The sequence below is a fragment of the Amblyomma maculatum genome, chromosome 6 (genome assembly GCF_055883805.1).
Source record: "Amblyomma maculatum isolate TAMU_Amacu chromosome 6, ASM5588380v1, whole genome shotgun sequence".
NCBI lineage: Eukaryota > Metazoa > Arthropoda > Arachnida > Ixodida > Ixodidae > Amblyomma > Amblyomma maculatum.
In genome coordinates this window covers 91,830,828-91,851,660 of record NC_139349.1, presented here as the reverse complement: position 1 = coordinate 91,851,660, position 20,833 = coordinate 91,830,828, and the positions used below count along the sequence as shown (strand labels likewise).

Sequence of the window (20,833 nt, the reverse complement as noted above, 5' to 3'; positions counted from 1 at the left end):
GCTCTTCCGCATCCTTTACCTCCTTTACATCACCTCTCCTCCGTCACCGCCGCTGTAGCTGAAGGCGGTGGTGGTGGTGGTGGTGAAAACGTTTAATAAAATATGGGGTTACATGAAGGTTGCTGTGGGGTCAGGCTTAGTGCCCTTCCCCTCACAAACACTAGGTGGAGTCCCTAGTACGGGACCCCAGTGGCTTCCGCTGCCGCCATTGCTTGTTTGACCAACGCCTTTTGGGCTTTCAGGTCGGAGCAGGCGGGTAGGGTCGCCTCCCAGTCCTCCCGGGTGGTGTTTTGGTTAGGTGCAAAGGCAGGGTTGGAGCGGCACGCCCACACCATGTGGAAAAGGTCCGAGGACATTTCCCCGCAGTGTGGGCACTCCCCGGAGAAGGCACTGTCAAAGTGTTTAAGTGACGCCGGGCACATCATAGTATTCGTAAGGAGGCGAAGAAACACGCGTTCCTCCGCTCTTGTTAACCCTTTACACGGGTGGGGGTAAATATTGTGCCTGTTTTGGTACAGCTGCGTAATTTCTCTGAAAGTGTAGGTTGGTGTAAATTCTTCTGAGGGACCTTCCGTTCTCATCTGGACTGCGATATGGGGTCTCCTCATGCGTGGCTGTTTCTGCTCCCGAGGTTCAGCGCTCGATCGAGTAGAAGCAGAGGGGGAGGGGGAGCGGTTTAATGGCGGTGTTACAGTGCCACTTATGCGATGAGTATATGTACATAGACGTGTCGTGCATTACAGTTTCAGAGAGGTGACTTGACGATATATGGGGGGACGCTTGAGTCACATCATTTCCGACAGGATTCGTGTGTCTTGGCACATCGGGTTGGCGCTTCTTTAGGTGCCAGAAATAATACTGTAGGCAGAGGCTGAACCAACTTTGCGGGATAACTTCCTGTTGCACACGCGGGAACACTTTCGGTTGCACACACGAAAATTAGTGCATGCGCGTCAGCATATTCAAGCACCAATAGTTATGTGCCACCACCAGCAGCGTGTGTTTCTGGGAAGTAGAACTGTTCTTCGCTCGGTGTTTGCAAGGCGCGCCCAGTTCCTCGGTATCGTGACCTGCTGACGAGCTGAAGTAGGCTGCTACGCAATCAAGTGTAATAAAAATGTTACTCTTAGTGGAGGCGGATTCTGTAAGCCTCTGTGGCTGCTTTATGTCACTGCTGTACATAATAAAAAAGAATTATACTAAACTGATTTCTTGTAACTTTACAACGATATAACAAGTACCAGAACATGTGGCATTTCAATCTTCTTTAAAGTGTTGGCCAAGCTAGTGACTTCAGCCATGTAACAGGGACAAAAAAAGCTTGTGCACACGCCAATACTTTATTCTTTTTGCCCTCTATCAGCATAAATTCGTTTCCCGCAAAGGAAGGCCTTGTAATAGAAGTCTCGTTAGGACTGATTAAAAATGAGTAAATGCCTGTTTCTGACCTGCGGGGTAGGCAGAGAGGTCGAAGGTGCCATATACTTTTCGATCAGGTCTTCGGACTCGGTGGCCACTGTAGAAGAGAAGAGCGGCCACTAATTCCGGCAGAAATGATCGACTGAGTATCGGCGCACATGGCGGCAGAGGTGTTCCGCCAGAGGACGAAAGGATCGCATTGGAAAGCAATCACGAACTCATTATTGCGCGCGTGCTGTCTCTCGTTTGGGGTTTCGATTTAGCAATCACTCTTGCCGAGATTTCATTTCTGCGCCGCCGAGCGATCTGCCTTCGCTAGGTACACACAAACACGCAGCCCCGCGCGTCCGTCCCTCTTTAGGGGGTACTTGAGTGCGTGATACGCATGATCGGAGATAATTCATTTGTACGCAGATTGCGCGGTTTACTCGTACTTTGTTTACTTTACCTGCCCAGACGGAGTTCTCGCCATGACTCGTGCTGGCCGGAAACGCGTACGTCTCAGGACCTTGCCGACGATTTCATTTTATTGCTGAAACGAGGGAAACGATTGTTGCAGTGAGACGCCTGTATTTGGAAACCAGTTAGGTGATGAGGACGTTTAATGTGTGGAATGAAATGAAATACACGGCAGGAAGAAACAGGCAACTTCGCTGCCGAAAGAGGAGCGTGGATTCGAATACATAAGCTCCCAGAAAATGGCAAATATGCGATAAAGCAAACGGAAGGCAGTATTAGCTAGATCAGGCATAATGACTTAAAAAAAGGCACGCTTTGTGAAATATTTGGAATAAATAAATAAATAAAAATAAATAAACGTTTTTGTTGCCGGAGTTCTAAGCGCTCGTCCGACTATACAGGATCTCATCACTAATTTCTTTGTTACTGAGCATTCATAAAACGGGCTGTTGTTCAAGTGATAGTGGATTTTAAGCGACACGACGCAAACCTGCTGCTACAAATATATTTCTGCTGATTTATTCAGTTTACATATTAATTAGGTAAGCGTATATTGTGGGTAGTCAAATACAACAAACAACGCAAGAAGCTCTATTTTTCTGAGGATACCGTTCGTACATCCTTTGAGTTCAAGATAGCCTAGGCTGCTCTAATACAAGCAGTTGTGTATAATACTGATCCAGTACATTTGCATAGGATTGGTCTATAGCCTAATTCGTTGCATAGTTCGCTTTAGCTGGTTATATCATTTTGAAAGCCACTGTGAAGAAATTAGGAAAATCGCACCAAAGACTATATTGCTGCACTTATGTGTAGTAACCGTGTGCTCCCACTTCGATGTCACGTTGCAGCGCTAAGTATACTGCCTATAGTGTAAACCGGCGTTTCGGGCGGGACTTCTTTTCTTTTTTTCTTGGACATGTTGCGACAAAGTGCAACGCAGAAACTTCAGGCATCGAAAGGTACTACCAACTTGATAGGCTGGCCCGCAATCGTCGTAAAATGGCTTCTTCAAGCACACCAGCTTTGTTTTGAGAACCCGTATATTTTAAAAGCCGCCCGGACAACCAAATTTTTTCGCGACGAAGCCTAAAAGCCATCACTGTATAAGCTATACAATGGAGCCGCCCCAATGATACCGCCAGACACTAGGCATCGGTCTTAATTGAACGAGGGGAAAAATGGGGGCCGTAATTGACGCGTTTATGAGCCCATAAAGATAGCTTGACGACTGATGGATATGAATGCGATAAATCGGGGCCTGGCGCGGTTGGCATCGATAATAAAGACAAAACGAGCCGCCACTTCGAGTGTGCGGGCACGCATAAAACAGCGACTCGCTCTGTATATTTGTGGCGTGCGCCTGGCGGGGACCATCGCCATAAATTTCCGCTTCTCGAATGTCCGTGTGAAGCGATGAGCACGCCTCTGGCATTTTGGTGCACGCTGTATACGGGTGGTGTGAGGGGTGGGGATATCTTGGGGACGGGTAGCTTTTAGCGGCTTCTTTCCATCACTTCCTGCACTCTTTCCCCCTCCGTCTCTTCCGGAAATGGACGTCGGCTCATATCTTACGTTAGTCACATCCCCCAAATTCGGGTGATACCAGGTTTATTTTCGACTGAAAATAGGCTTCAAACGTTGTGATGGTTGCACAAAAGCAGCCTGCTACACATAATTCCAATGCGTCAGTCCATAAATCTAGTCATATGGCGCTGTATATCAAAGCCGTGTCTTTCTTACCTTTTCGCAAAGAATTCACACGTAGAACAAGTAACATTGCGAGAGTTTTGTTGGCGAATAGAAGTAACAAAAAATAAAAAAAAAGGAATAGATGACGTAGGCACGCAGAGTTTGCGTGAAGTGGGATTCTTTTCTTCGAAAACCTTGCATGAAAAAGGGATAGCGACAGTAAGGTCTAACTAGATTTATTTCTGTGCAATAGCCTTCTTTGTAGTGCTTGATTTTACTGCTGATCATCTGTTTCTTGCGAGGAGAACATACAGTCTGCGAATTATGAGAATCATGGGCACTCAATAAGCCTTTTGAAGCATGAAGTCACTCAAAAAGAGGTGAAAATAAACAAGGAGCTATTTCTGCTTGTTAGATAAATCGACGAGAAAAAATAATGGAAAAATTACAATTCCCAAAATTTTGTCATGAGGCAGCAACCATCCTATCCCGGTTATCAAAGTCTAGACTTTAGAATGTTGCAAAGGACTTTGTGTTTCCGACTTTCGATACCTTCATTATTTAAAAGCTATACTAAAAAGGTGGCTGCCACTAGGAACTGTGTGCACAGGGGGGGGGGGGGGGGGGGCACGTCGACTCCGCATTAGATAAGTAAGACATACGAGCTTGTGACGTGATCTCGGGATTGGCTTTGGATTATAGAGAATGTGTAGTCACCAACATCGTGCCCACAAAAGTGTCGATTAGTTTATTCACCTGTATATATAGGCTATCATTGGTGTTCTACAACGATTTGGAGCGTCGTTTCTCTATCCTATTTTTCTTCCTTGGGGGGCAAGGGGGGTGGGGGGAGACAGTTCGCAGTTCGTTTTTGTTTTCTATAATTTTTCCCAGCGTTTACTGAGAGAGTGGCTAGAGGCTGCTTAATGACAGAACTGTATATACCTGATGTCAGTGTGGATAGATTAGCCGATTCCATCGGTTCTGAAGCGTTAAATTCTAATTGAATGTTCTTGAATGCATGCGCTTAAATGATGAGGGTTTGTTTCGCTTCTTTCGAAGTCGCGAGAAAAACTTGCCAGTAGGCACTGTAATGAGCACTGGACGGTTTCACGCACATACTGACAGTGACAGGCATCACAGGGGACGGAGCACAACCTATTTTTAAACTTTATGCAGCCTCCTAAAGATAGCGCTTGCCTAACACTGTGAGTAAACAACGTTAATGTACCTTTACCAGCTCGCCAGCCACAGCATTAATATATCTATAACAAGCGTTAATGAATGTTGTCTAGACCCAAGTTTCCTTGTTTCTTCAGCCCTGCACGAAGCAGGGTGCGTGCGCCTGACGTTCACTTGCTCCTGTAACAAGAGCGTCCCTCTGCAAACTGCCGCATTTCTTTTTTTTTTCTCTCTCTCTCTCTGTATCTCTCTATACGCAATGTTACACGTTGCGATACCCAAGGTGCTTCTGTTCACGTGTGTTACTTTTCTGGCTGCTTTTCATCACGACCTGTCCGCAGCAACCTCTCCCAAGTTTCCGGCTGCTCGCGCCCTCAAGCTACAAGGCTGTGCCTCAACCTCTACCCAAAGAGGTAGCACTTCCGGAGTTTAACCAGGCTGCTCCTCTTAGGAGAGACATTAGGCTGCGTTTGACACTGCAGCCGTCCGGTCTACGGTACAATTTCTTTTACAGATTTTTTTCGACAATTTCGACTTGTCACAAAAGAAAGAAGAAGAAAGTAGAAAAAAAAAGCAGATGAGGCAGTAGGTAAACAGAGTGGCGTGACGGTACCCGCAGGCGATGGGCGACAGTGGAGCACCGGCGCACCCTGCAGGGGCCGATGCCGCTCGACGCTCAAGCAAACTGCTCGTTAGCGAGCAAACGCTCTTTGCTTCCCTTCACCCTTTTTATATATCTCCCTCTGGTATAGTTGGCGAGAGCTGAAGCACGTATATGTATACTGAACTTCCGGCCGAAAAGCGCTCCACATCGTGCGCTATCACCAACGGGGGGCGCCTCATCTCCCTCCGCCTAAAGCCTCGGGGGACGACGTGGCGCACGCCTGGCGTGCGGTTCTCCCCTAACGACACGGTGTAAAGCGTCGGCACTCTTTTCATGCTGGCCTCTCCTTCTCCCTCGTTCCTCCATATAACAGTGTCACTCCTGGTCAAAGCCGCATGGCGAACGCGACGACGCGCGTGGCATCGCCTGTAGCGGCCGCTTTCGTCTTGCCTGCAGCAGGTTCCAAGCTTGGCGATGGCGAGTGTAGACGTGCTCTCTGCGACTCGTCCTGACCGCGAGCCGGGTCGTTAAGAAAGGGTGGGAAACATAGGCTTTCGAGCATGTTAAGGCGCCTGTGCTAACAGTTCTTCCGACAAAATAATGTTGAGAGGGGTGGTTAAAGCATTTTTCTTTTATTGTTGATAGGGCTGTTCGGCATTCAAGGCGTGCTGGCGATGCACCTACTTCATTCAGAAAATCGTTTTGCAGTTTTGGTTAGGCAGCTTCTTCAATATGGAGGCATCATGCCACTTAATGGGTTGGAACTAGTCTGACATATCACATTTGTTTCAATTCCTATGCATCGATGGGAACAAATCATTAAAGCCATGTTTTCGAAGTTGTTTACGGGAATGGCATGTATTTTGTTTTTGTTTTTATTTTGCGTTAGGGGCTGATCGCAGGTCACTCACGGTGTTCCCTTACAAAAATGGATATTGAATTTCTGTTACCCACGTAATGTGTTTTTGATGAGTCATCAACCACTCAAAGGAGATTCAAGATTAGATGTGTTTTAACATCATATCCGCAGCAGACTTTCCTTTGAGATCACACATGAAGTTTTGTGCTTGGAAAACGCAACAGTATTTTTGGGTAGGATCTAATGTGGAAATACATTGACTTTATCAAATGAGGAAATGTATACATCACTAAGTGAATATATATTATTTCTTTGTAAACTGCACACTTTCAGAGCCCTATGTTTTCATTTCTGATTAGCATATGTAGGATGTTGCCTAAGAAACAATTTTTATGTGTTTTAACATGAGATCCGCAACAGACTTTCATTTGAGATTACGCAAGAAGTTTTGTACTTGGAAAACAAAACAGTATTTTTGTATAGGAGCTAATGTGGAAATACATTGACTTTCTCAAATGAGGGAAATTATACATCACTAAGCGAATGTATATTCTTTACTATGTTTTCATTTCTGTTTAGCATGCACTGTAAAAACAAAAACAACTTTTTGGACATTTGTTTCATTCAATTAACACGCTTACACCCTGCGTCTTGGGTGTTTGTGCCATTGCAAATCACTTCTTGCCAAGCGAATGGGTGCTGTGATTGGACAATATGCTTGAGGGTGTTACGGGTAAGGATATTGTTGTGTACGCGAACCGACGCACTGCCACACCGCCTCCAAGCTATCGGACGCAAGGCCGCTCCATTTCCAATGCCTCCTTGCACCTGCGAGCAGGCCGTTTTGGAGAGACCAGCAGGGGTACCCCGGCCTGCGCCGACGACGACGCGCGGACGTAACCCGAGCCGTGCGTTGACTCGGAACTCGACCGTCCTGGGAGCATGTGCGCGACCAGGGCACGAGAAGCAATGCCTTCTTTATAATGCATGATATTTTGCGTGTTTCTTAAGCTTTAGAGCTCCTTGCTCTGCGTATAGATTAGCCGAGCCCTCAGTCATCGCAACTCTTCCCGAAATGTTTAGATACAAATAAGATTTAGTTACCAGTAAAATAGTGTTGGCGCTGCTGCGCTTGCCGGTATTGAAGCTTGCTCGCACTTTTTTTCCTTAAAGGTTCGTGCTACAGCTCCGTGTTCAGCGAAAATTACGCCCAAGGTAGCAACCACCGAAGAGCCAGCGCTGATAAATTTGCCAGCGATGCCAAACTCGACATGTTAAAATGACTGCAGTGGACAAAATAGTGCGCATAGGTATCTAGAACATTAGATGCAAGTTCTAATGGTCAAGAAGTTGTAATTGTTAGAGCAGCCGCCATGGCCTGTACACTTCGAAACATGCTTCGAAACATTATGTCCCAATCTTATGAATGCAGTCCAGACATAAGAAGCAAATACGTTACCGACGGTACCAGTTCCCCGAGTGGCCGAGTGGTTAGCGTAGAAAGCTACGGAGTAAGAGGTACCGAGTTCGAATCGTGCCAGATGTGCAGTTTTTTTTTTCGCTTAGTTTTAATTTTTTTTTTATTTTTTAGTTTTTTTTAATGTAGTTGAGGTGCTTCGCTGCGTTTTAGCTTTTACTTTTTATCCAAAAGTGCTCATTGGTCAACACTCATGAATAACACACAAGAAATGCACACATTAGGTACCAACCAGAAACACGGTGGCCAACTTTCTTGTGAAAATCATCAAAAATGCATCAAGAAAATGTATAGAAATGTTAATGTGCATGATGAGGAATGTAATTACCATTTAATCAGAAACTCATTAAGCTTTTTTGTAAGGGTTTGTAAAGTTTCGAAATCAAAGAAAGCTTCAAAGGAGAGGGGTTGGTGCTGGTGTTGGGGGAGGGGGGAGGGATGGGAAAAACATGCTTTTCTCCTGAAGCTGACACTAATTCCACGAGTGCAGCGCACCACGTATACCTGCAGCCACCACAGTGCACGATATTAGGACGCGACTCGGAGACCGCACTCGGCCCCTGGACGTGCCTCGGTGACCACGCCCAGGGAGCAGCGCTTGAATTGGGAGGATGGAGAGCGAAGTTTGCGCGAGAAATCCCCAGGCCGGAGCCGGTACGTGCATCCCGCAGTCTCTTCATGCATTGCGCCGTGCGGCGACACTCTGCCATCGCTGCCGCCGCATCTTCCTACAGCTCCGTGGTCATAATTATGCATCCTTTCCTCCTTCTTACCCGCACCGTTTCGGTCTCTACCCTCTGTATCTAGCTGCTGAGAACCGCGCTTAGCGATAATGGATTCCTGGCTGCGAGTGTGCCCCTGAAGCTGGACTTCTGGCACCAATTTTCGCGATAATTAATTGAAGTTACCGTCTCCTCTCTTTTGCTCTTGTGAGGGGTTCTTCGAAAGGAGGACGGCTAGGTCTGGACCGGAGTTGGCAGTGGGAAACTTGAAGCATCACGAACCCCACCCCCGGGGTCACTTATCCTACGCGCAAAGCATGCAGCGGGCGGCGCAGAGGCAAATGCGTGGGTGGTGTGCCTCTGTGTGAGGCCTTTGCGGCTTCTACCGAAACCACACTTTCCTCCGTCGGCCAGCGCGACCCATTAGCGGACACTTGCGCCGGCTGCGTGATCCCGCGCGTCCCGCTTCGCCGAGTGAACTATGGCTCCTCGCGGAGCGCTACTTGGGGACACCGCGCCGCGGCGACAGTGATTTATGTCGGCGCTTGCGATGGACAAAACTCCTTCCGGCCCTAGCAGCGTATGCAGCGGACTCAGCGGCTCGCCGCTTTCGACTATGCGACCTTCCGGAGGGGAGGGGCGGGGGGGGGGGGGGGGAATGGAACGCTTCACTGTGGAGAAGCTGTTAGCGAACGGAAAGGGGAGCCTATTAAAAGATGAAGTCAGTCTGCGTTTAAAGTGTACTCGCTTCTGAACTAGACTGCTCTGAGTGGTGGTCGGGGTTTCAGCGCACGGTGGTCTATACTTAGTAGGCACTTGCGCCACGCTTCCTGTTTCCTATGATGCTGCTAGCCATATGTCGTAATTGAAGAAGCAGGGATAAGTGCACATGACTTTGGGGAATACGTCGCGACACGCTTTCGCAATGCTGGGATCTTCGAGCTTAATTTAAATCACACACATCCTTCCCCCCTCGCTCTTTTTCTTTTCTGCCTGCTCGAATGGAGATGTTCAAGTCACATCTTCAATACTGATTACGGATTTCGATTTTCACCCTCTCTAGGCGAACACGGATGGCTGTGAAAATGTGTTCACTGGGGGTGAGTACATGGTTCTTATTCGCACTGTTCGTAATTCATAGCGGTTCTGTGCACGATGCAGCAATCAGCTATAACGCTTGAGAGAGTTATAGTGTATGCCAAAGGGCAAGTCTGACTAGCTTCATTTATTTTGCTGCTTTCGAGTAGCAGGTTATTGGGCGACCATACTGATAGCCGCTCTAAGATAAAAAAAATCATCATCAGCATCAGCCTGACTATACCCACTGCAGGGCGAAGGCCTTTCCAATATTTCTCCACTTAACCCGGTTCTGTGCTAGCTGCATCCACTTGACCACTGCGAACTTCTTAATCTCATCCGCCCACCTAACTTTCTGCCGCCCCCTGCTACGCTTTCCTTCCCTTGGAATCCAGTTTGTTACCCTCAGCGACCATCGGTTATCCTCTCTTCGCACTACATGTCCTGCCCATGTCCATTTCTTCTTCTTAATTTCTGCTAGAATGTCGGTAACTTGAGTTATTTCTCTGACCCACTTTGCACGCTTTCTATCTCTTAATGTTACCTCTACCATTTTTCGTTCCATAGCCCTCTGGGTTGTCCTCAACTTAAGTAGAACTCTCTTGGTTAGCCTCCACGTTTCAGCCCCATAGGTGAGTACAGGCAAGATGCAACTGTTGTATACTTTCCTCTTGAGCGAACCGAAGATCCGGACCACGAAAAGGAAATAACAAGAAGAATACGATTGGGATGGAGCGCATTTGGCAAACATTCGCAGATTATGATAAAGGAATATTCCGCGCTAATTTCCGAGCACTGCACGGTCTATACGGCTCATAAAAGCCGCACAGGTTTTAATTACGGCTACAAGAACAAGCAAAGCGCGCAGCTCTAATTAACCTCCCTAAGCGCGAATTCTAAATAGAAACCACGTGGTGCGTAAAAAGAAAGAATGAAAATTTCTGGTAGAGCCGGTGCATAACAATGCTCACTTTTTTTGAACGCGTACGTTTTGCTTGCCTTCCTTTTTTTTTTTTTTTTTTTTCAAATATGACTTGAGCGTAATAGCAGGCGCATAATTTTATCTCATATAAGCTCTGGCCACCTCGTTAAAGACAAGATCGAGCAAAATGAGCTCAACGCAGTTCTTCCTAAACCGATGTGTAGGCAACCATTCGGATGCATCCACCCTCTTTCCCCCCCTTTCTTTTTTTTTTTTTTTTCTTGTAGACCGAGAAACGGTAAACATTTCTTCCCCAATTACAGGGCGGGGGGCATTCATTCCGCTAATTGGAGGACGGCAAAAGTGTTGCAACCAACTTCTTCGTCTGCCTCTGATGTTATCACGTTGATTTCTTAAAGTTAATTTTTGGTTTCCACATGACCGGGTTTCAAAACTGCACGGCGCCCGCAATGAGAAAGCTGCATTATTTAACCCAGACGGAAACGTAGTCCAGCCAGAGGTGCAGAGAAAGATGGGAGCTTTCGCAACGCGAGACATTCCGCCGCTGACAATTCTTTCCCAGTTTTATGTCCTTTTTTTCTGGCTTCAATTTCAGCGCTCACAAAATACGCAAAATACGTGTAGTTCACAGCTGTTGCAGAACTGCGCCTAGCCAGTATTCGAATTTTCCTTCAACCGTAGGGGAAAAATTAAAAGGTTTGCATGGCTGGGCACTCTCCGGTGGGCGTAATCAAGAGAGACCAGACTGCGAGCAAGGGAGGAATAGCTGTACTTACGCGCGAATTATTAATATTTTTTTTTTAGTTAGAAGCGCCAGTTTTAGGCTTCAATAAAGTATGCCGAAACCAAAAGAATTCGCTCCCACCCTGTTTTTCTTTATCTTTGCTTGCAAAACTCGATGTCTTTCTGATACGCAAGCGAACACTGCGCATGATTTCCCCACGTTAAAGTTTTCCGAGAAGGCGCGCACATGTGGAAGCAGTAACAATGCGAGATTAGGTAAAAATAAGGCTCTTATCGAAGTAAACGGCTCTCTGGCTGTTACTTTTGTTTTCTTTTTTGAGCTGGCAGTGCAATTGAGTTTTATTGTGCCTATAGTTCCCCGCATTTCTCGAAAGTAGCAGTACGCGTGTACAAGTCAGGTTGTCTCAAAAAATAACTAGTGCAATACACTATAATTTTTCAAGAAAGGACAGTTTGCATATTGGTAAAGGGTGTGTCATGATTAAAGCCTTGATACTGCGAATGTGCAGCGTAGTGGAAAGCTGTTCATTTATTTAGTAAATTATTAGGTAATTTCGTCAATTATTTTCGCGAATTAATTTACTCTTCTTGACGCGTTTTTTCAAAGGGGGGGGGGGGGGGGGTAACACCGCGTGAAATACAACGCTTTGATTTTCTTCCTTTATCGAAATGTAATCGCCACGGCTGAAATTGCTATCCTCTGTTTAGTAGTCAGCAGCGAAATGCCACAGATTCAGCAAAGAAAGGTAATAATCTAAAAGCAATTCTTCCCGATATGAAATTTGAGCGGCAATGCGTACATGTTTTCAAGTCTGCTCAAGCGACATGTTTCTTCGTGTATTTTGGTATCCATCTTGATGTCTATCATCATCATCATCAGCCTGACTATACCCACTGCAAGGCGAAGGCCTCTCCCATATTTCTCCACTTAACCCGGTTCTGTGCTAGCTGCATCCACTTGACCCCTGCGAACTTCTTGACCTCATCCGCCCACCTAACTTTCTGCCTCCCCCTGCTACGCTTTCCTTCCCTTGGAATCCAGTTTGTTACCCTAAGCGACCATCGGTTATCCTCTCTTCACACTACATGTCCTGCCCATGCCCCTTTCTTCTTCTTAATTTCCACTAGAATGTCGGTAACCTGAGTTATTTCTCTGACCCACTCTGCACGCTTCCTATCTCTTAATGCTACCCCTACCATTTTTCGTTCCATAGCCCTCTGGGTTGTCCTCAACTTAAGTAGAACTCTCTTGGTTAGCCTCCACGTTTCAGCCCCATAGGTCCAAGTATTGCCTAAATTATTCATTCAATAAATCAATGGTATGCACGCAAGAAAACGTTTAAAATAGAGCGAAATTCGACAAATACTTAATGGCGTATCATAAAAAATTCCTGAACGAACTGCGGCAGCGTGTCAGCACTCAGTCGGCTAATGTAAGGTGCTGAATATGGCTTTCTACATGAACAAGCTGCAAAAACTTTTCTTCTGTGACATTCATGTAATACAGGAATTGGTAAAGTGCATTGCATGAGCAAATTGGCGTTGTAAAACAAGAAACCATAAAAGAAAAAATGGTGGGCTCAGTCTTAACTTCCTAATTACGTTCCTTTAGTGCATTTCATTCAAAATTGAGAATATGAAAGATCTAGTTGAGGTAGTAATTTTATTTTAATCAGTGTGCAGCTTAACAGGGCGAAAAAAAAACAAGGCGCTGAATGGGCATTGTCCAATTCGCCCTTGTCCACAGTCCAGGTAGCTAGTTTCCGTACTAACGAGGGTATTTTGAAAATTCTTGGTCCCCAGAAAGTTATCCATAACTCTAGTCGTAAGTACTGATGGTCGTTGTATTAACGAGGCTTGATTGAGTGGCTTTGTTCTATCATAGAACTCCCATATAGAACAATAGCTGCCGCTTTGCATTTTACGCTGAAGACCTTCGGGAAAATGTAAAATCGGTATGCTCTTTACATCCATACAGGTTTGAAAAGCCGAGTTTGTAGACAGCACGCATGGTCACTTTTCTTCCTCTCGTGCATTAACGACTGATGAAAGTGACGTGCTTCAGTCTTCCTGTTTATCTCTCCTGATACATTTCCTACATCTTCGTATGCGCTTGTTTAGGTCAGTTTACCTGGCGTTATACATGATCTACATCTCTCTGCTGTAGTTTCTTTCGTCTCTTCGTCCAGCATTAGTTACTTCGCTGTCAAGAAGTTGGTATTTAAGCGCCATATGGGGGTATTCTGATTACAGCTACACGTTTCCAGGTGCGTTGATGTAAAGACCATTACGCGTATTAATGTGGCACCCTGCAGTTAGTGGAGCGTCTTAAGTAATTCACAACAAAGGAGCAATGTAAATAACGAACAACAGATATGTCCCTCGAATATAGGTGGCGCACACCCAAAACGGTCATTTAATATGCGCAGAAGTTAAAGGAACCGCTCAGGTTTTATGTTTTCCTTTTGTCCGTGGTGCAGTCGTGCAACAGAGCAGGATCTATTGTTGTGGTCACCCTGTCTTGGTATGGAAACATACGTAAATATAAGGAAGTATTGCCGTTGTTTCGCTGTGGTCGATATAATCGATACGTTGAGCTCCGCCTTATCGGATCCTTTTGAAAGTTAATTCTATTTCAGATTTTCTCGGTACTGGTGTGACGACAACTATAGCGTTGGTCGCATTGAAAAAGGTGAAGCGAATCACAGGCTCGACATTCTCAGCTACTCCGAAGCGTATTGAGTCGACACCGCCTTGAGAGCCTGTGTAAAATTCGTTTCTATTCAGTCTGCAGGATGTCTATAGAAATCTGCCTGGGATAATTCTAGAAGTGTAACCTGAAAACACGCATAATCGGACTGCCGCGCACATGCCGTGTATCGTTCGCTAAGCTCTGAATTCCGCGGTGGCTTATGGAGTCAAAATGGTAGCTAGTTTCGACGAGCATTTCGCACACGGGAGCCCTGTCGACTGATCGATATATTGCTTTGTTACATTACGGCAGAACACTGAACTTTCAAACGTATCCACCATCTCGTGTTTTTAACTTTCTCACAAACATTATCTCTTACTCTTACTTCGTACTATGTACTTCTACTGGACGAGCTGGAGGACTTAACGCTTCAGGGAATACTCAGAGAATCGGCCTCGCATATTGTCGGGGAAGTTCGCGGCAAACGCGCCCCTTTAGCACCCGGTCATGAGTTTCCGCATGCGGAGTGCGGATAATATGTGCCTGCACCAAACACTGCTACCACCTTCATCTTAGCCGTCATCCTAGCCGATTCTGTTTCCAGACGAAGGGGTCTCAAAGCACATCCGAACACATATATACACGCTTCCTATTAATAATTCGTATTTCTCAACTGCGACAAACCTACCGGCTCCTGCTCCATTTATCCTCCATGCCTTCTTTTAGAATGTGTCTCAGTATTACAGCAAGAGAGAAGGAACATCGAGTTCGGATGAACAGCCAGCTTTTCATAAAATATAAGTTCGTTGCATGCACAAAACGGACCCATGGCTTCAGAAGCTCACATTCGTCGCTGATTTTCCACTACCAGGCGTGCACACGCAGAACATATTTCATCATTCGAATAAAATAAAATCCAATGGCTTTCGTGGTTACGACCGACGGCTCTTCATAGAGGCACGTGGAAAGCGGTCGCGCTCAATATGTTTCCGATCAAACGCGCTCGTGTTTCGCAATGTAGGTTACGCAACAAATTTCTGCCAGCGTGGTTTGTTTGCAGCGCCCTAAATGCACTGCCATTTCTTCTATATGAGCTTTCTGTCTTATGAAAGTCCTGAATGAGTGGGTGCATCTCTGGGAATAAGCACACCTGTCTACACTGTCGGATGCCAGAGTATAGTACTACCAAGCATCGTTTCGTGGCTCGCTTGATCTTGCGATGCCTCTATATGCGCGTTTTATTCAGAATGGGGACCCACCGTCGATGGATAGAAATAATTGACTTGCATTTAGACACGTAATGGGCCGCCCTCTTGCCTGTGGACACCACAGGCTCTTCCGATAAAAAAAAAAAAAAGGGGGGGGGGGGGGGGGGAGGGTGACGAAGGAAAGTCTAACTGAGGCACGAGCGGCATACGTCAGTTTTTTGTCCTTTCTGTGCGCATTTCTGGAAGGAACGCCCTATTTCGATGGCAAATGAAAGCACTGGAGATGCCAAATGACAGCGCTTCACACTCACATTATTTACATCTTGCAGCATGGGAATGTCTCCAGACCTTGCTTATGCATTTGTGGAAACTTCTTGGAGCAGTATACTGGTGCTTACATTTATCCCTCGGCTAATAGAAATGAAAGCTCGAAATCTATTACCTTAATACGTATTATGTTGCACGTCTAAGAAAAAACTGAATGCATACCAGAAGAAAACACAGAACAAGTTATAATATGGATGCGTTTTTGTCCGGATTGCATGAAAAGCTGAAACGCTCGATTTAACAGTTAAACAAAAGCAGAATAGTTAATATAAATCAACCGTAATTGAACGCGAGCACAAAACATCTCCGAAAATGTCCACACACTGCACACGATTGGTGGCAATGCAGCAGAAACAACAATAACCGCTGCAACAAACGCCGCCAAATCTCTTTCCACGCGTCATCCACGGTTCTCACACCCTGCCCTGCGGAAGCTTTGTCGCTCTTTGTTCGCTGCCCGAGCGAGCACTCTTTCCGGTGACTTCCGCCCTTCGCGTCAGCTACCGCGCAACACAAGACTCAGCATGAGGACAAGACTGACGGCTTGCTTCGCGTACAAACAAGCAAAGAACTCCAAGGCGCGAGGACAGGGTTCTGGCACGACACGTAGCGCTCTTCGGCCACATGTTGCCGCCTTTGAGACGGGTCGTGCAACGATTTCTCTTTTACGCGCGCTGCTGCTGCTGCTGCTTCTGGCAGTGACATGGGCGTGGTTCTGTCAACTTCTGCACGCGCGACGGCTATTTTGGGGCGGTACCTGACTCTGACGTGTTATACTTTTCGCCGAATTGACGTCGCTGCACCATTCCGAATATCTTGTGTGTACATCTCTCTTCGATTCTTAGACAGTGCCTGTTCTCCACTCCCTTCTTTACTTTTCCAATGTCCGCTAAATGAAAGCAAATGGCGAAGGAAAAATGAAGAGGAGGATACGATGTTGTTGCGCAGGGAAATTGACTCTTGCGCTGACTGGGGGCCTCTACGGTCCTTCCGAAACGTGCTTTGTGGAGGGTACACAACACATTCCGCGCGTACCGACGGGATAGCAAAGTTTCGGCTACCCCCCCCCCTCCGTCTTTCCGAGACACGAATGTACGTGCAGCGAGTTCTTTGTGCGCCTCTGAATCCCTCTAGGCTCCGCGTTTGCCTTGTTTGAATGCTATTGTTTGATCGCTACCTGCGCCGAAAGGAAAGCGGAAATCAGCGAGAATTGCTTTTCTCGAGTTCCTACCTCCACACACAACAGGGAGTTATATATTTATGTTCACTCTCTGAAGCCGCGCTTGCTTCGATCTCTTCATTTCCGCAGGGTTTTCCTGGTGTTCTCAGATAAGGGATATTATGCGTTCCTTCCGGTCTCGAAAAGGAAATTTGTCAGATTATAGGTCAGAGCGTTTAAAAACTGTAAACAATTCTATTCTATTTATAATCCTCATTTTTTCTAGATTTATTGAGAATTCGCATCCACTTAATTTCACGAGACGGCGGAACAAAGAAGGCTGACAACCAGCGGCCAGCAATTTATTATTGCAAAAGCAATACTACTCTAGGGTTTGAGCCTTCAGCGTAGCGCGGCCGGTAGCCACGTCTTACCCACGTGACGCTGTGACGTCACCCCCCCGCGTGGGGTGGCAGGAGCTGCCAACTTGGGTCTCTCGTTTCACATGGAACGGTTATGTCAGAATCAGCTTGCTAGGACCCTGGCATTCACGTTACCCCTATAGGCCACTAAGGCACGTTCATGCGGTTTGGTTAAAGTGGGGCTTTATATGTGGGCTGAGGAAGAAGCAAAAGAGAAGAAGAAGAAGAACGTTCGTCACCCGCAGCTAATGCTTTCGCTCAATACTTGGTTCAGCAGCGTTGAACCGCGTGGTAATTTTTTTTATTATTTGGATACGTTTCTGAGATAATAATGTCTGGCATTGGTTTCTGTGGAATAATAATAAAAAAAAAAGAAGTTGTGTTTCCATGCCAACAGGTGAAAAAAGATGTGTACATGTGCGCAGGATAACAAAACCTGCGTTTCAGTGAATTTCTGTGCAGATGATGTAACGAAGCATACTTTGCTGTATTGCAACGCGAACTTAACTTCTCGGCTAGATTATTGAAAACTCCATGCCGTTTGCTGAAGTAGGATAAACAGGCTTCGTTGTAATACATGCTGAGTAGACACTATAGCCAAATAGGCGCCAACTTTCGACGTCATACAACTAACGGTGATAGCTTTCTTGAGCACAAATAACGACGATGATAGCTTTCTTGATAACCACACGCGAATAAAAACGGACAAGAAGCACGCTATTGTTAAGATAAATTCTTATTTGCAATTGTTCCTATAATCACGATATATTTTCATACCAACAATATCTGGACGGAAAACAAATTGAATTCAATATAAATATTGGATTTGTACTTGGCATATTGAAGATATTGAAGTGTTTTTCTTTTAAATTATCAAAAATACAAAATAAATACCACAAAGTCAAATTATACGTTAATTATAAACTAATTCATTCACATTTGCTAAGCAGCGAAAACGAAAAGGGCCTTATAGAGAATCCATCCAAAGCATAGGAATCCTGCACGCAAAATTCTGTTTCAAATTTAAAAAAAAAATTGAGCCAGATCTGCTGAAGTACCGATCCTAATGATGTGGCGAATTCATTCTTGAGAGTCTTGGCAAAGTGAGCCTCATAGCTTAGACTGTTTTGAGCGCGGTTTCATTTATTCCACTGTGGAGATGCTTTGCGGTCGACTACATAGTGTGTGAATAGATCCACGTATGATCTGAACCCAAAAGCCGACGATAAAGAAGGATCATAAGCCCCATCGCTGAGGAAGCAACACTAGTATCTGCTGCATTGAACACTGAATAGTTTAGATAAGGTAGCAAGTACTGACTTTCTAAACAGCATTACTAGAGAAGTGACAGACGTAATAGAAGTGACATCTGGGCGAGTTGGTATGATGACATGACAGCACCCGTCATGTTTGTTCTTCACCTCCGTCCACGTCTGTAGCGCTGTTTTTTCATCAAGTGACAGACGCAGACTATAAACCACAGAACTAGCGGTTGTTTTTGTCCTGCTTGCGACTGCGATTTCGCTCAATTCAGGGCACTACAGAGTGAAAGAATAAATGATAGAACCCCATGCATTCTATCTAGCTGTACCGTTCTACCGTGCCGACTTGCGAACGTAAAAAATATGCCATGTCAGCGCTTGTTATAGAAGCCTGTTATTCGCATCCATTTGCTTGTGTTGGTGAAGCGGAGCTCGTCTCCCTGATTACACTCATCAGTGTTCGGATTGTTGTTCTGCTCATCACAGCGTAAAAATTTCGAGCAATAGTGTCATAAACAGGGCTCGAGTTAATGCTATAAAACAAAAAGGATTGGGACCAACATTTGGCGCGTTTAACAGTTTCACATCGAAAAAAAGGGAAATCACGGTTTACATGTCGTGATTGTGGTCAAGTTTAAATGAATTTTGAGTATCTGTCTGTGCAGAGTAGCTGCAACATACATGTGAAATGAATATTATAACAGCTTAGACAGCGCCACACAGTTGATGCCAATCAGACAAATTCGTTTTTTCTCAGTTTCTGTTTAGATAGATTTCACTCAATCTGAAAAGAAAAAAAAAACTCATCACTTGTAAATTTGGGGGATTAGCGGCTTAAGGGACGCTTTAGAAAGGACGCCTTAGTTAGTTCTCTGGATGAATTTAGACCCCCTGAGCTTCAATGAAGTGTCCTCACAATGTACAGTACGTGGGCGCTTTTGAATTGCGCGTACATCAAAATATTTGATCAGTAGCTGGTATCGAACCGCGTGCATCAACGTCATCAGCCGATTTTGACGGAAAAGAAATTCTGTACCGATGCTGCTCTGTTTTATAATTTTTTAGCTTCTGTAACCTCTGAACAACCTCTCTGTAACCTCTGTAACCTGTGCTCTATATTCCAATATTTTTGTTGTACTGCCCCTCCTGCTTGGGCCAACATATTGGCCTGCAGTATGTATGTATAAATAAATAAATAAATAAATAAATAAATAAATAAATAAATAAATAAATAAATAAATAAATAAATAAATAAATAAATAAATAAATAAATAAATAAATAAATAAATAAATAAATAAATAAATAAATAAATAAATAAATAAATAAATAAACAACACAATTCACTAAACCTCTAAGAACTACGAAGTCTAGAAACGCCATTCAGCTGGTATTTGTGCAACGAGTACGACACTGTCCGCCTATTTATTCCCTCTTTCACATATAGAAAATATATCATTACACGATATGTGCTAGCATGTGAAGAGTACAAGTGTTTACTCTGTAAAGTGGTACTCCTGTAGGTTTCGGGATGTTTGTCTGTCTTTATGCTGACTATGGTTCGTACGGTAAAGCTAGCTCAAAGTAACAGCAGTGTAAGTGTTACTTTTCGTTTAATTACGTCGCATGTGCGCAAACGAAGGAAGATAAAAGGCGCTTCTTCTTTTTTTCTGTTTTCAGGAAATGCTTGAATTCTCCCATTCCTTTGCTGCGCCCGCATTAGTTACTTAAAGGACCCACACCACCAAGATCACAAGGAAATGACAAGTGAGTGATTATAAATTTTTCACATTTTTTTCTTTCGCTTTATGTTTTGGGGAATAAATATCGTTTGAACCAACAGAGAAGAACGTTCTACAGCCGTGTGATATGAAATCAATTTCTAGAGATGCTGCAAACACGATGCCTTCTTTGCAGTTTCCACTAGTTTCGCCTTGCGCTAAATTTAACGTCATCAAGAAGCAAAAGGAAATAGCGAATTGAGGGTGCAAAGTGTGGGGACAACTTCGCTGGATGTCTGCAAATTACTAACGCTTTCAAACAACGCGGAGTTTAGCTTCAGCGCTTAGTGTTAAATGAAATGAGCAGTAAAAAATAAACAATAAATTGAGAACTTTAAAGTTGAGCTCGCCGAAACTTTAAATGTGGACTGTCAGGTGGGTGCCAGAAGCCAGTATTTTGTTGAAAGCAAAAAAAAAAAAGAAAAAAGAAAAAAAAAACGTATCGGAATGTCAACGTAGTTGATACGACAGGACACACAAGCTAAAAGAAATACAGGGACTGATCAGAAATATCAGACTAATGCTTCTCCAACGGAACGCAATTGGTGCTCCTGCGCCCAATGATCATTGCCCTCCAAATAGTTTAAGTTTATTAGCGCGAGAAGACTGTTGCGCTAGGAGAGATAGAGAAGAAAAAAGAACATTGCGAAGCCTGGTGTCTAGTTCGCCGAGCCCATTGTGTGATTCTTCTCATTGGTGAGCGGACCGATACATTTCTTTCGAAGTATTTTCCTTGCCCAATTATTTGACCAAGCCGATCTCATCATGGGGCGACGGCCCTGCATGAAGCTTACCAAGACTTCTAA

The 20,833-nt window shown here is 45.0% G+C and overlaps 1 protein-coding gene across 1 annotated transcript in view; it reads left to right on the top strand.

The window, feature by feature from the left end:
• The first annotated feature begins 19,966 nt into the window (after nucleotides 1–19,966).
• LOC146186240 (kin of IRRE-like protein 2) overlaps nucleotides 19,967–20,833 on the top strand; it is an 87,716-nt gene continuing 86,849 nt past the window's right edge. Inside the window, exon 1 of the mRNA XM_084605644.1 lies at nucleotides 19,967–20,013. Coding sequence (XP_084461770.1) covers nucleotides 20,007–20,013 — 7 coding nt within the window. The 5' untranslated portion in view covers nucleotides 19,967–20,006. The remainder of the gene's footprint in view (nucleotides 20,014–20,833) is intronic.